The 15,920-nt window shown below is 40.7% G+C and overlaps 1 protein-coding gene across 1 annotated transcript in view; it reads right to left on the bottom strand.

Moving 5' to 3' along the window:
• UBE2K (ubiquitin conjugating enzyme E2 K) overlaps positions 1 to 15,920 on the bottom strand; it is an 80,059-nt gene that overhangs the window by 41,535 nt on the left and 22,604 nt on the right. Inside the window, exon 2 of the mRNA XM_012474955.3 lies at positions 3,630 to 3,723. Coding sequence (XP_012330378.1) covers positions 3,630 to 3,723 — 94 coding nt within the window. The remainder of the gene's footprint in view (positions 1 to 3,629; positions 3,724 to 15,920) is intronic.

The raw sequence follows: 15,920 nt of genomic DNA, 5'->3' as shown, positions 1-15,920 counted from the left end.
CAGCAGCTGAAATAAGCACTTTTTTTTTTTTTTTTGAGAGGGAGTCTCCCTCTGTTGCCCAGGTTGGAGTACAGTGGAGCGATCTTGGCTCACTGCAACTTCCACCTCCAGGGTTCAAGTGATTCTCCTGCCTCAGCCTCCTGAGTAGCTGGGATTACAGGCATATGCCACTACACCCAACTTATTTTTGTATTTTTAGTAGAGACAGGGTTTCACCATCTTGGTCAGGCTGTTCTTGAACTCCTGACCTTGTGAACCACCTGCCTTGGGCTCCCAAAATGCTGGGATTACAGGCATAAGCCACCACACCCAGCAAGAAATAAGCACTTTTCAATGACCAAACTTTTGGCCTGATTCTCAGTATCGAGGAAAAAGAAAAAAAAAAAATGACCAAACTTGTTTCAAACCAATAAAGAATATATCTTAATTGCTCTGTAAGTATACATTATGCAATTTTTTAAAAATTATGTATTAAATATTGCTTCTACCTACCTAATTTAGCTCAGAAAGTGCCCTGTTTATAAAAATCAATTTAAAAATTTAAAACTTTGCTGGCTGACCTCTAGAGTAATGTCATTGTCCTACTATCTTCCAAAAATACTTCAAAACAACCTAAAAAAAAATTTCAAGAATAACTATAAGGCCTGACTGCAAAAAGAAGCCAGTATATTATTATATAAAAACATCTGCAATAAATAAATAAATAAATAAAAGGCTGGGCACGGTGGCTCACGCCTGTAGTCCCAGTACTTCGGGAGGCCAAGGTGGGCGGATTGCCTAAGGTCAGGAGTTCAAGACCACCGCCAACTTGGTGAAACCCCGTCTAAACAAAAAAAAAAAAAAAAATCTGCGGCTGGGCTCGGTGGCTCACGCCTGTAATCCCAGCACTTTGGGAGGCCTACAAGGGCGGATCACTTGATGTCAGGAGTTTGTCACCAGCCTGGCCAACACGGTCAGATGCCGTCTCTACTAAAAATACAAAATTTAGCCAGGCGTGGTTGCAGGCGCCTGTAATTCCAACTACTCAGGAGGCTGAGGCAGAACTGCCTGAACCCAGGATGTGGAGGTTGCAGTGAGCCAAGATCGCGCCACTGCACTCCAGCTTGGGTGAAAAGAGCGAGACACCACCTCAGGAAAAAAAAAAAAAAAAAAAAATCTGCTATTAAGACAAGCACCTGGTTTTTCTAAGTTTAAGTAAAGGTCTCCTCTACATGTAATGACTGTGAAAAGGACTAAATGAAATAGCATCCATGAAAACGGCCAGACCACGCTAGGCAGATAGGAAGCACTCAATAAACAGTATAAAAAATTAAATGATATCTAGAAATGGTTCATATAAACTATAAAACAAAAAATAAAATTTTATAACTTAAGAATTGGTACAAGGTTGGGCCCAGTGGCTCATGCCTAGAATCCCAACACTTTGGGACACCAAGTCAAGAGGACTGCTTGAGTCCAGGAGTTTGAGACCAGCCTGGATAAAATAGCAAGATGCCATCTCGCCAATAAGAAAAGAAAAAATGGGCCAGGAGTGGTGGCTCACACCTGTAATCCCAACATTTTGGGAAGCCAAGGTGGGCAGATCACAAGGTCAGGAGTTCCAGACCAGACTGGCCAATATGGTAAAGCCCTGTCTCTACTAAAATACAAAAATTAGCTGATCGTGGTGTTAGGTGCCTGTAATCTCAGCTACTCAGGAGGCTGAGGCAGGGGAATCGCTTGAACGGGAGGCGAAGGTTGCAGTGAGCTGAGATAGTGCCATTGCACTCAAGCCTGGGCAACAGAACAAGACAGACTTCGTCTCGAAAGAAAAAAAGGAACAAATAAAATTGGTGTAATATGCTAAAGACATTCTAGGGTCTTTAAAAATCTGGATTAAAAACAGAAAAATATTCAAGAATATTAGATTTTTGGCACTTTGGGAGGCTAATGCAGGGGGATCACCTGAGGTCAGGAGTTCAAGACTAGCCTGGCCAACATGGTTAAACCCCATCTCTACTAAATATACAAAAATTAGCCGGCGTGGTGATATGCGCATGTAATCCTAGCTACTCGGGAGGCTGAAGCGGTAGAATCACTTGATCCTAGAAGGCAGAGGTTGCAGTGAGCCAAGACTGTGCACTGTACTCCAGCCTGGGCAAGAGAGAGACTCTGTTTCAAAAAAACAAAAAATGAACAACAAAAAAACACACACAAAGTATTTAACTGGATGTGGTGGCATGCACCTGTAGCACTAGCTACTGAGGAAGGTGGAGGATTACTTGAGCCCAGGAATTCAAATTTATAATGCGCTATGACCATGCCACTGCTCTGCAGCCTGGGTAACAGTAAAACTTTGCATCTAAAAAAAGAGATAACAAAAGAAAACAAAATAGACATCGCCACCACTTCCAATATTAAGTCAATTCTGATTTACATTAAGTGATTAAAAGCACAGGCTTTGGCCGGTCACAGTGGCTCACACCTGTATTCCCAGCACTTTAGGAGGCTGAGGCAGGTGGATAACCTGAGGTCAGGAGTCCAGAATGGCCTGACTAACATGGAGAAACCCTGTTTCTATTAAAAATACAAAATTAGCCAGGCATGGTGGCGCATGCCTGTAATTTCAGCTACTTGGAAGGCTGAGGTAGGAGAATCACTCGAACCCAGGAGGAGGAGGTTGCGGTGAGCTGAGATCTCACCACTGCGCTCCAGCGTGGGCAACAAGGGCAAAACTACAACTCAAAAAAACAAGCACAGGCTCTGAAGGCAAAGGCTATCAGCCGTGCTACTTAGATGTTTGACCTTAGATGAGTTACTTTGTTGAGCTTGTTTCTTCATCTATGAAACAGCAATCTCTGTATCTACCTCATAAGATTTGCTGAAAGGATTAAATGAGAAAATACATGTAAAGATTATACAATTAGGAATTACCATACTGTTATATGTTTTCTAGTAAACAAACATTTGAATACCTATTAATGCAAGAGCCTTGGTTATCTTAAATTTACAATATTAATTAATGAGGATTCATCTCATGAGAAAGTAAAATGCTATAAGGCTTATTTCTGTATCTTACCACCCAATGATCTAAAGTAGCTACAGACTTAATTTGTGAACACCAAGTTCAGCAAAGCCATCTCCTTTCTATATGTCTTGCAATGATCACTAAAAGCTTTCCTGAATAAAGAAAATAAACATTTGGACTACAGCCTGTATGAAGACATATGAGTGAATGAAATGCTAAATGACAAAAAGAAGAACTTTAAAAACAAAAGCAACATTTACCAGTGAGATATTTAAGGCAAGGTCTGTTTTAGTTACCATATTAAGGGTAACTGAGGGTCTATAGTCCATATAATTTAGAGGTTTAACACGCCAGATGTTTTATTCTATTAAATTCTAACCTATAATACCTGTAACAAAGCTCTGCTAAAACTGTTTTGTGGGAAGAAAAAAATTAGCTAAAATTCAGTAAGAAACACCAGTTTATATTAAGTATCTAAATTTAATATTTTTAAAATTGTTATATATCTAAGCCAAATGAAGTTACCCTCCATATAATTTATAGGTGTTTAAGATTATTTTGATTTAATGTTTCAGACAAGTTCTAATATGCACAATATTTTGATACAGAAAAAAGTACTTGCCTTCATATGGTGTGTCTGGAGGTCCTGCTATTTCTCCTCTTAATTCTGTAAAATTCTCATCTACAAGATCTACTTTAATTTGATTTTTGCTCGTCTTAAAAATAAACAGAAAATAAATGTTAGTTATGTCAGCAAGAAAAACGCCTAATATATTACCTATAAAAAATTTCACCCCCTCTTTCATCAGCTTGATTTTTTGCTCTAGTAAAATAAGTCTGGGTTTTTCTAGGACTTAATTAGCCAGTTTTAAGAATATTTAAAACAAACTAAGAAATTTTAACTTCAATGCTCTAAATGAAGTAACACCACTTTGAACAACAATACAATGGCTTCTTGACTTTCTAGGAATATTATTAGAGAAAAATAGTATAAAACCTATTTTATGTTTGCCAATTCCATGTATGTTAGGTCCAAAGTGACAAATCTAATCATCCATAGATGAATGCTAAGATACTATATTCTGCAATATCTCCCCCAGGATACATGGGTTCTGCTCATATAAACAAGAAAATTCAGGGTCATTAAAAGCCATTTAGGCCATAAACTCTCACTTGAACTAACAATAATAACAACTCTAGATGTTTAGTTTAACTGACTGAAATAGTATACCATCCACCAGAATGGTGAAAGCTCTAGTCATCTAATTGATTTTCCTTTCCATGAAAATTCCAGAGGCCTAAATGCCTCAAAAGAATCTAAGGCCTTCTTGTTTTTCTGCTTAGTTTACTAAAATGGCAACTACCTACTTCCAAAACCAGACTCCTACTTTAAATTTATTTACACTGACTTATTTTGCACTTTATACTACTCCAAGTACTTTCCTATCTATATAGCATTACTGAGTCTCTTAATCTTATGGACAGTCCATTCTCAGAGCCACAATAACCTTAAATGATTGAGAAAACCATCCAGTGGGATTCACATTAACATTCATAAGTACCTGCCTGCAAATGAGCTCTGCACTTATGTTCTCAAACCTACGTTAAAAAAATTCAGTAAATCCTCTCCTCTTAATTTTTTAAACCAAAATCCCTTAAGTACAAGTTCTATCTTCTTTTTTTTTTTTTTGAGATGGAGTCTTGCTTTTGTCGTCCAGGCTGGAGTGCAATGGTGCTGTCTTGGCTCACTACAACCTCTGCCTCCCAGGTTCAAGCGATTCTCCTGCCTCAGCCTCCCAAGTAGCTGGGATTACAGGACCGTGCCACCATGCCCAGCTAATTTTTGTATTTTTTTTTTTTTTTTGAGGCGGAGTTTCGCTCGTTACCCAGGCTGAAGTGCAATGGCGCGATCTCGGCTCTCCGCAACCTCCGCCTCTTGGGTTCAAGCAATTCTCCCGCCTCAGCCTCCCGAGTAGCTGGGACTACAGGTGCGCGCCACCGTGCCCAGCTAATTTTTGTATTTTTAGTAGAGACAGGGTTTCACCTTGTTGACCAGGATGGTCTCGATCTCTTGACCTCATGATCCACCCACCTCGGCCTCCCAAAGTGCTGGGATTATAGGCGTGAGTCACTGCGCCCGGCCAATTTTTGTATTTTTAATAGAGGCAGGGTTTCACCATGTTGGCCAGGCTGGTTTGGAACTCCTGACCTCAAGATCCGCCCACCTCACCCTCCCAAAGTGCTGGAATTATAGGCACAAGCTACCGCGCTCAGCCTGTATCCTTATTTTTTTGGTTAGGATTCCATATTGTTACCTAGTTGACACAACATATATACTCTTATGAAAGAAAGCCTCACTCAAGATTTCAAAAGTGAAGTTTTTTGCTTTTAGACACACTTTCTTAAACTTATTAGATAAAACAGTGTAAGAATTACTGTTTTAAAGGTCTTTGGCTTCCCCCTACAACCCAAAAAGAGACACAATTTTTACTTTCTTGTCTATATTAAATTTTTTTGTACAGAACGTTTAGTTCAGAAAAAATATATAACTTAAAACCTAAATTTTTAAAAGTTCGCACCACTCCTAATTAATCCTTTTAATAAAAACACAGGATTTAAAAACTTACTAATTAGTACTGTTTTTTTATATTTTTCTGAAAATACTGTTTATCCAAAAACTAAATTTAACTATAAATATGTACAATAAGAAACTACCACTTACGCCCTAAAAAATTATGAACAATCTTAGTATTTGTGGTAGAAGTGAAAATGTACATTTTAGCAACAGAAAAAAATATATATATTTTTTGAGCTGGAGTCTCGCTCTGTCTCCCAGGCTGGAGTGCAGTTGCCTGCCTTGGCCTCCCGAAGTGCTGGGATTAATGTCTACTGAAAACACAAACAAAAATAATAACCTAGCTAATCATGCTTTCAAAGACCTCGACAGCTTTCCACAATCCCACTTCCAAAAAGTAGTATGCAAATAACCCTAAGATGTCAGGATACTAAAGGACCTGATTAAAGTTTTTGGGAGAGGAGGAGAGAGAGATTAGCAAAGCTGCTTTTTGAAACTACCCAAATCTCTGGTTAATAAAATGCTAAATAATTATTCATTTTCATACCTCTGTCCTTATTTCTGTCTACATCGTCCCCAAATTATTAAGACAGGGTCTCACTCCCATCAGCCAGGCTGGAATACAGTGGCGCAATCACAGCTCACTGTACCTCAACTTACCAGGCTCAGGTGATTCTCCTCCTCAGCCTTCCCAGTCGCTGGGACTACAGGTGCGCACCACCATGCCTGGCTAAATTTTTTTTATTTTTAGTAGAGATGGGGTTTTGGCATGTTGCTCAGGCTGGTCTTAAACTCCTGGGCCCAATTGATCCACCAGTTTCGGTCCCCTGCCTCGGCCTCAAAAAGAGCCATGGTATCCAGCCCCCAAATTATAAATCAGAGAAAAACTGCTTTTTTTTTTTTCGCTTTAGAGAAAGAACACTATTACTTTATAAAAAATGTACTATATCAGCTCAAGAAAATACCATTACCATGATGAAATCCATTACAAAAAGCATTCCGGTCAGGTGCAGTGGCTTAAATCCCAACACTTTGGGAGGCTGAGGCAGATCACTGAGTCAGGATTTCAAGACCAACATGGTGAAACCTCATCTTTACTAAAAATACAAAAAATTAGCCAGGCATCATGGTGTGTGCCTGTAGTCCCAGCTCCTTGGGAGGTTGAGGCACAAAAATCGTTTGAACCCAGGGAGTGGAGGTTGGAGTGAGCCAAGATTTTGCCACTGCTCTTCAGCCTGGGCAACAAAGCAAGATTGTTTCAAAAAGACAAAAAAAAAAAAAAAAAAAACATTTTACAGGGTTTAGAGTAGGAAACGGAAAGTTAAGCCAAAAATTTTTCCCAGCTCAATTTTCCATCAAGCAACTACTATTCTTTATACCACCACAGTTTAATTCAAACATCCAGTTATTTCATATTCTAAAACTCCAATCCCACTGCTCCCACAAACGAACTTAAAGTCTCACTTTAAGAGTCAGGAACTGTAAGCAAGACATGGAGAATGATGAAAGATGACAGTATTACAAAAGGTATGCCCTTTGGAGTAAGACATACATGTGCTGAATCCTAGTTCTGTCACTTACTTGTGGTATTCATTCAGGTATATCACTTAACACCTAATTCTCAATTTTATTCCCGTAAAATGAGAATACTTTCAGAATTAAGTTTCTTGGGTAGAAGTATGCAGCATAGTTCCCCTTTCCCAAACAACATTAACTATAAAACCTTTAATTTGGCTGGGTGCAGTGGCTAACGACAGCAATCCCAGCACTTTGGGAAGCCGAGGCTGGCCAATCACTTGAGGTCAGGAGTTCGAGACAAGCCCGACCAACATGATGAAACACCATCTCTATGAAAAATACAAAAATTAGCTGGGTGTGGTGATAGGCACCTGTAGTTCCAGCTACTCAGAAGGCTGAGGCAGGAGAATCGCTTGAACTTGGGAGACAGAAGTTGCAGTGAGCTGAGATTGCATCACCACACTCCAGCCTTGGTAATAGAGTGAGATTCTGGTTGCGGAAAAAAAAAAAAAAAACTTTAATTTTAAAGCTCTATTTTATAAAATTAATTCACAATTGTGTTTCTATAGTCTAAGAATAAAATGTAGTATCTAAAAATAAATAACAAAATAATGTGTTATTCACTTTAATGACTACAACAACCAAGACAGCTGAAGCTTTTGGGTGAAATTCTGAAGAACTGTGTTGTTATCACTGTAAATCTTTCAAGAGGATAGCCGAAAGATTGCTTTTATAAACTTTCTTCTCCCAACTCAGCTAAACACACAGTGGGACCTCTGGTAGCCTTGTTTTTTTCTGACGTTCCCTTGGGGCTTCAAGGTAATCCTAATGCATGAAAGGAATAGAGATACATAGAAGCTATGTCTCACCCCTGTAATTCCAGTGCTTGGGAGGCCAAGGCAGGTGAATCATTTGAGGCAAGAAATTTGAGACCAGCGTGGCCAAGATGGTGAAACCCTATCTCTACTAAAAACACAAAAATTATCTGGGCATGGTAGCACACGTCTGTAATCCCAGCTACTCAGGAGGCTGAGGCATAAGAATTGCTTGAACCCAGGAGGCAGAGGCTGCTGCATTTCAGCCTATGCTACAAAGCAAGACTCTGTCACAAAAATTTAAAAAAAATAAAAAAGAAAGAAGCTATAGAAGTTAGCAATTTTAAGATACACATAAAGCATGCATAATAGCACATAATGTTGAAGCTAATCTGAATGAGGTTAAAAAAGAGAACATTACTGTCAACAACCAATAGCAAAGAACTCAAAGCAGTTCTAATATATTTCCAAGGCCACATCTCTCAGTAAAATGATATTGTCATTGTTACCATCATCACTATAAAAATTCTTTCAAATAATGACTAAGGTCTTTATATGCTATCTCAAATGTTAGTGAACAAAACCTAAGTCCCACTTGGAGCTGACATTCTAGTGGGAAAAACTAAACACTGGAAGATTTTATCATATAAGGACTAAATACAAAGTATATTGTTGTTTAACCTGTTTAAAACTTACTAGCTATGAACAAGTTAATTAACCACTTTGTACTCCAGTTTCATCCTCTGTGATCTACACTGGTGAATTTAACAAATACAGTATACGGAACAATGCCTGCCACATAGTAAATGCTGAATTTATCACTGACTGAATATAAATGCTGAATTTAACACGCTGACTCTTGATAATGATGTTGGAGCAGAAAATTTTAACCCAAAGCAAATACTGCATTTTTTTAAAAGAATAACTAACCATCTTAGCCTCACTTCTATTTATTATAAAAAATGTGCTCTAAAATAAAATTTAAATCCGAATTTCAAATAAGACAAATTCTAAATGCCCCCTAAAGTTATAAGTAATTCTCATTAATATAAAAAAAAATATTAATTTGTTTCCTAGTCAAGTCACAACTATTTAAGAAGCCCTGCTCATCATTATCATGCATATAGAAGTGAAATTTAGGCAGGGCACAGTGGTTCACACCTGTAATCTCAACACTTTGGGAGGCCAAGGCAGGTGGATCACCTGAGGTCAGAAGTTCCTCCACCTTGTATTGGGCAAAACTCCGTCTCTACTAAAAAATACAAAAATTAGCCAGGCATGGTGGCAAGTGCCTGTAATCCCAGCTACTCAGGAGGCTGAGGCAGGAGAACCACTTGAACCTGAGAGGTGGAGGTTGCAGTGAACCCACATAGCATCATTGTACTCCAGCCTGGGGACAGAGCAAGACTCCATCTGAAATTCAGTTCTTCCTAAGTTGTTGGAAATGATACTTTAAAAGCTTAACTTTTAAGTATTTTTTCATAATTTAATTATTTTTTCATAATTTAATATCCCCTATTATTCAAAGGCCTAAGAAATAAACACAATTTCTACCTTCTAGGCAGTTAAATTTATTTTATATTATTTTTTATTTTTTTGAGATGGAGTCTTGCTGTGTCACCCAGGCTAGAGCACAGTGGCACGATCTCAGCTCACTGCAAACTCTGCCTCTTGAGTTCAAACAATTCTCCTGCCTCAGCCTCCGGAGTAACTGGGATTACAGGCACCCACCACCACACCTGGCTAATTTTTTTGTAGTAGAGACATGGTTTTGCTATGTTGACCAAGATGGTCTTGAACTCCTGACCTCCAGTGATCTGCCTACTTTGGCCTCCCAAAATGCTGGGATTACACACACGAGCAACCGTACCTGGCAAAGCAGTTAAATTTTAAAAAATCCTGAAGCTTATGGCACATAACATTCCCAAAGCAGAAGTGATATGAAAACAAAGGGATTAGGAGAATGAAAAGCTGAGGCCATGGAGACACACGTATGATCCTTACTAAAAACTTCTAGACCAGCAGTATTAAATACAATATAACATAAGCCACATATGTAATGTAAAATTTTCTGGTATCCACGTTAAAAAGAGTACAAGATGGCCAGGCACAGTGGCTCATGCCTGTAATCCCAGCACTTTGGGAGGCCGAGGTGGGCAGATCACCTGAGGTCAGGAGTTCGAGACCAGCTTAGGCAGGAGAATCACTTTAACCCACGAGGCAGAGGTTGCAGTGAGTGGAGACTGCACCACTGCACTCCAGCCTGGGCAACAAAGTAAGACTCCATCTCAAAAAAAAAAAAAAAAATTAGGCCGGGCACGGTGGCTCATGCCTATAATCCCAGCACTTTGGGAGGCCAAGGCGGGTGGATCACGAGGTCAAGAGATCGAGACCATCCTGGTCAACATAGTTAAACCCCGTCTCTACTAAAAATACAAAAAATTAGCTGGGCACAGTGGCATGTAGTCCCAGCTACTCGGGAGGCTGAGGCAGGAGAATTGCCTGAACCCAGGAGGCGGAGGTTTCGGTGAGCCGAGATCGTGCCATTGCACTCCAGCCTGGGTAACAAGAGCAAAACTCCGTCTCAAAAAAAAAAAAAAAAAAAAAATTAGAAGAAACAAAAAATAATAAAGAAGCTATAGCAACTAGCATTTTTTTTTTTAAGATGGAGTCTGGCTCTGTCACAGAGGCTGGAGTGCAGTGGTGCAACTGGAACCTCCCCTTCAGGGGTTCAAGTGATTCTTGTGCCTCAGCCTCCAAAGCAGCTGCGATTACAGCCACCCGCCACCATGCCCGGCTAATTTTTGTATTTTTAGTAGAAATGGGAGTTTTGCCACGTTGGCCAGGCTGGTCTTGAACTCCTGACCTCAAGTGATCCACCCACCTCGACCTTCCAAAGTGCTGGGATTACAGGCGTGAGACACCACGCTCAGCCACAGCAAGCAATTTTTAAATCCCACCTGTAATCCCAACACTTTAGGAGGCCAAGGAAGGAGGATCACCTGAGCCCAGGAGTTTGAAATCAGCCTGGACCACACAGTGAAACTCCCATCTGTATAAGGGGAAAAAAAAAAACACAACGCATGTGCCTGTAATCCCAGCTACTCAGGAGGCTGTGGTGGGAGAATCACTTGAGCCCAAGAGGTCAAGGGTTCAGTGAGCTCTGATTGTGCCATTGCACACCAGCCTGTGTGACAATGAGCCCCCATCTCTTAAAAAAAAAAAAAAAAAAGTTAAGTTCTGGACTTCTGTCAAACTTCACACAATCTACAATGAAGAGTAATTCAAGCTCCGGATTTATCAATCCATGAATATTTACTGAATACTTGCTATTTGCAAGGCATTTAACAGATCCTTGTGGTATAATGATCAACTAGAAATTTTTTCTACCCTAAATCGATAGTTTTTTCATTCTAAGGTACTGAACAACTAATTATATAATTTTTAAATGAAGTACAGGATACTATGAAGAACATTTAGCAAACAGAAACTCTAGAAAGAGGAAGCTTCCTTGAAGAAACTACTTTTTTTTTTTTTTTTTGAGACGGAGTTTCGCTCTTGATACTCAGGCTGGAGCGCAATGGCGCGATCTCGGCTCACCGCAATCTCCGCCTCCTGGGTTCAGGCAATTCTCCTGCCTCAGCCTCCTGAGTAGCTGGGATTACAGGCACGCGCCACCGTGCCCAGCTAATTTTTTGTATTAGTAGAGACGGGGTTTCACCATGTTGACCAAGATGGTCTCGATCTCTTGACCTCGTGATCCACCCGCCTCGGCCTCCCAAAGTGCTGGGATTACAGGCTTGAGCCACCGCGCCCGGCCGAAGAAACTACTTTTAAAAGACTTAATGTTAGGTAAAGCCAACACTTAAGGCAGAGAGTACATACTGTGCAAAATAGAGGCCAAAAAGAACTCGGTAAGTTTAGGAATTGAAAAGCCACCAATGTGACTACAATACAAAGATTTAAAAAGTAGAAATGAGGCAGTAGAAGTAGTCAAGAGCCAGATTATTCAGAGTCATGAAGAATAATAAAAATTTGAAGTGTTATAACAATCAGAATCGGGTTTTTTAGAGATCACCTAGCTGGATTACGGGGAAATGCCTGGAGGAGGATTAGAGAAAATAAGGTCCAGTGCAATGAAAAGAAGTAGATGAATTAAGACAGACAAGAAGTAAAACCTAAAGGACTTAGTTACTGCTAACTAAAAGTGTATGATCTTAGAGGAGGGGATTTTTTGCTGGCTAGATGACAGCAAAACAAAGATAAGGAAACAAAGAACTGAAGAGTCAGGATTTGAGGAGGAGGAGAAAAATCCGTTTGAGACATGCTGGATACAAGGTATCTGTGAAAATCCAAAGAACCAAGTAGACAAATGAAAATTCAGGTCTCTGGTTCAGGAGTGATCTGGTCTGAAGATATTTTAGGAAGATAGGAAAGGCCAGGCACTGTGGCTCATGCCTGCAATCCCAGCACTTTGGGAGGCCAAGGTGGGCAAATCACATAAGGTCAGGAGTTCAAGATCAGCCTGGCCAACATGGTGAAACCCCGTCTCTACTACAAATACAAAAATTAGCTGGGGGCATGGTGGTGCCTGCCTGTAATCCCAGCTACTCTGGAGGCTGAGGCAGGAGAATCACTTGAACCCAGGAAACAGAGGTAGCAGTGAGCTGAGATGGAAGCATGGCACTCCAGCTTGGGTGACAGAGTAAGACTCCTTCAAAAGGAAAAAAAAAAAAAAAAGGGAAAGAAAGGAAGGGGAAAGGCAAAGGAAAGGGGAAAGGGAGGAAAGGAGGGAGATATTTGGATAGTCTGATATCACTAACACTGCAGGAAGAATATTTCAAGGAAATAGTTGCTAATGTTGCTGAATGATCAATAATAGCTAATACATATAAAATTTTAAAAAACAGAAATAGCACCTTGCTCTATCATCCAGGCAGGAGGTACAATGGTGCATTATAGCTCACTGCAGCCTCAAACTCCTGGGCTCAAGCAATTCTCCCGCCTCAGTCAGCCTCCCAAATTGTTGGGATTAGAAGTGTAAACCACCACTCCCAGCTCATATTTATATATAATTTACAGGCAATATATTAACTGATGTGTATATAATAACTCAATCTTATAACAAACTTATGTGCTTACCAATAAGGAAGCTGAGGCAACAAAGTCACAAAGCTAATAATCAGTGGAGCTAGGTTTTAAAACTCATTCAGTCAAGACAGAGCTTTTCTTTCACTTCTAAGATTTTTTTTTAATTTTTATTTTTTGAGATGCAGTCTTGCTCTGTCGCCCATGCTGGAGTGCAATGGCACAATCTCAGCTTACTGCAGCCTCCACCACCCAGGTTCAAGCGATTCTCCTGCCTCACTCTCCCTAGTAGATAGGACTATATAATGTACCACCACTCCTGGCTAATTTGTTATATATTTTTTAGTAGAGACAAGGTTTCACCATATTGGCCAGGCTGGTCTCGAACTCCATGATCTGCCCACCTTGGCCTCCCAAAGTGCTGGGATTACAGGTGTGAGCCACTGCACCCAGCCTACTTCTAAGATTTAAATTAGAGGACACCTCAATGTATGCCAGTAAAAAAAAAACAACACTGCCATTTACACTGTGACACAATACTTTATCATTTAGAGTTTTTATTTGACACTTACTCAACTTTTAGAATTTACATATTTCAATCTTAAGATTAGGCCAGGCACAGTGGCTCACACCTGTAATCCTACCCAGCTCTTTGGGTGGTTGAGGTGGGCTGATTATTTGAAACCAGGATTCAAGACCACCCCATCTCTATCCTTATGGAAAAGAAAAAAAAAAAAAGATCAGTCCAGGCAACATGGTGACAAAAAAATTAACTGGGTATGGTGTGCATGGCTACAGTCCCAGCAACACAGGAGGCTGAGATGGGAGAATCACCTGAGCCCAGGAAGTCAAAGCTGCAGTGAGCTGTGATCTTGCCACTGAACTCCTTCCTAGGTGACTAGTATGTACCCTGTCTCAGCACCCCCACATAAGAAACCTTAAGATTAAGAAAAAACCCTTAAGATCATGATGATGATTTTTTTTTCTGAGATGGAGTTTTGCTCTGTCGCCTAGGCTGGAGTGCAATGGCACGATCTTGGGTTACTGCAACTTCCGCCTCCCGGATTCAATCAATTTTCCTGCCTCAGCCTCTTGAGCAGCTGGGATTACATGTGCCACCACACTCCGCCAATTTTTGTATTTTTTAGTAGACAGGGTTTCACCATGTGTTGGGCAGGCTGGTCCCCAACTCCTGACCTTAGGCGATCCACCCACCTTGGTATCCCAAAGTGCTGAGATTACAGGCATGAGCCACTGCGCCTGGCCAAAACCCTTAAGATTATTACATAAAGAGAAAAGAAAAATAGTCAAAGCTACTCCTCAAACTTCTTCACATCAAGTCCTACTCTCCAGCAACACCTTTTCAATTCAGTCTTTGTTGTCCGTTTTTCCTACACAATACAATCCTCTGTATGTGATACAACATTTGTACTCTAAGACTGCTTGCGACATAAAAGGACTAGAGAGTAAACTAAACAATTACAACCGCCAGAGGTGGTGGCTCACGCCTGTAATCCCAGCACTTTGGGAGGCCGAGGTGGGTGGATCACGAGGTCAAGAGATCGAGACTATCCTGGTCAACATGGTGAAAACCCGTCTCTACTAAAAATACAAAAAATTAGCTGGGCGTGGTGGCACGTGCCTGTAATCCCAGCTACTCAGGAGGCTGAGGCAGGAGAATTGCTTGAACGCAGGAGGCGGAGGTTGCGGTGAGCCGAGATCGCGCCATTGCACTCCAGCCTGGGTAACAAGAGCGAAACTCTGTCTCAAAAAAAAAAAAAAAAAATGATTACAACCATTAAGAATAATAAGGTAACTGTAAAAAGATATATCAGAGGTCAAGGAAACCTGCATGTAGTGTACTGTGTTGTTACATGATATTAAAAAATTAGTGTTTCTTTTGTTGAATGTAATAAGACACTTGATTGGGTTTCATAAAAATGTCCTTGTATGTTAAAGATCCACAATGAACTATTCACTGTACAATGACAGAATTCTGGGGATTACTGTAAAATATCTCAGATTTGTTTCAAAATAATCTAGAAGACAGGCACAATGGCTTATGCTGGTAATCCTAGCACTTTGGGAGGTCGAGGCAGACGGATCATCTGATGCCAGGAGCTTGAGACCAGTCTAACCAACATGGTGAAACCCCATCTCCATTAAAAACAAAAAATTAGCCAAGTGTGGTGGCGCACACCTGTAGTCCCAGCTACCCAGGAGGCTCTAAGCCCAGGAGGCAGAGGTTGCAGAAGCCGAGATCATGCCACTGCACTCCAGCCTGGGAGACAGAATGAGACTCCATCTCAACAAGCAAACAAACAAACAATCTAGAAGGTAGTGGGAATCTGACAGACAAAACTGGCCACATGTTGACAACTACAGAAAGCGGAGGACAGGAGTGGTGGCTCATGCCTGTATCCCAGCACTTTGAGAGACTGAGGCAAAAGGACTGTTTGAGCCCTGGAGTTAAAGACCAGCCTGGGCAGCAAAGTGAGATCTCTGTCTCTACAAAAAAGAAAAAAAAAAAAAAAAAGAAAGAAACTGGGTGATGACATCTATTGTTCTATTTTCTCAACTTCAGTGCAAGTTCAAAAATTTTAACAGAAAGTTAAAAAATAAAAACAGGCCAGGAGTGGTGGCTCATGCCTATAATCCCAGCACTTTTGGAGGCTGAGGTAGGTGGATCACTTGAGGTCAGGAGTTCAAGACCAGTTTGGTCAACATGTTAAGACAGACACACAGAAAGGGCCGGGCGCGGTGGCTCAAGCCTGTAATCCCAGCACTTTGGGAGGCTGAAGTGGGTGGATCACGAGGTCAAGAGATCGAGACCATGCTGGTCAACATGGTGAAACCCCGTCTCTACTAAAAATACAAAAAATTAGCTGGGCATGGTGGCGCGTGCCTGTAATCCCAG

This window comes from Aotus nancymaae, unplaced genomic scaffold (genome assembly GCF_030222135.1).
Source record: "Aotus nancymaae isolate 86718 unplaced genomic scaffold, 86718_ANA_hifiasm-v0.15.2.pri h1tg000006l, whole genome shotgun sequence".
Lineage (NCBI taxonomy): Eukaryota > Metazoa > Chordata > Mammalia > Primates > Aotidae > Aotus > Aotus nancymaae.
The sequence above is the reverse complement of the archived record's forward strand: the minus strand, read 5'-3'. Positions and strand labels throughout refer to the sequence as shown.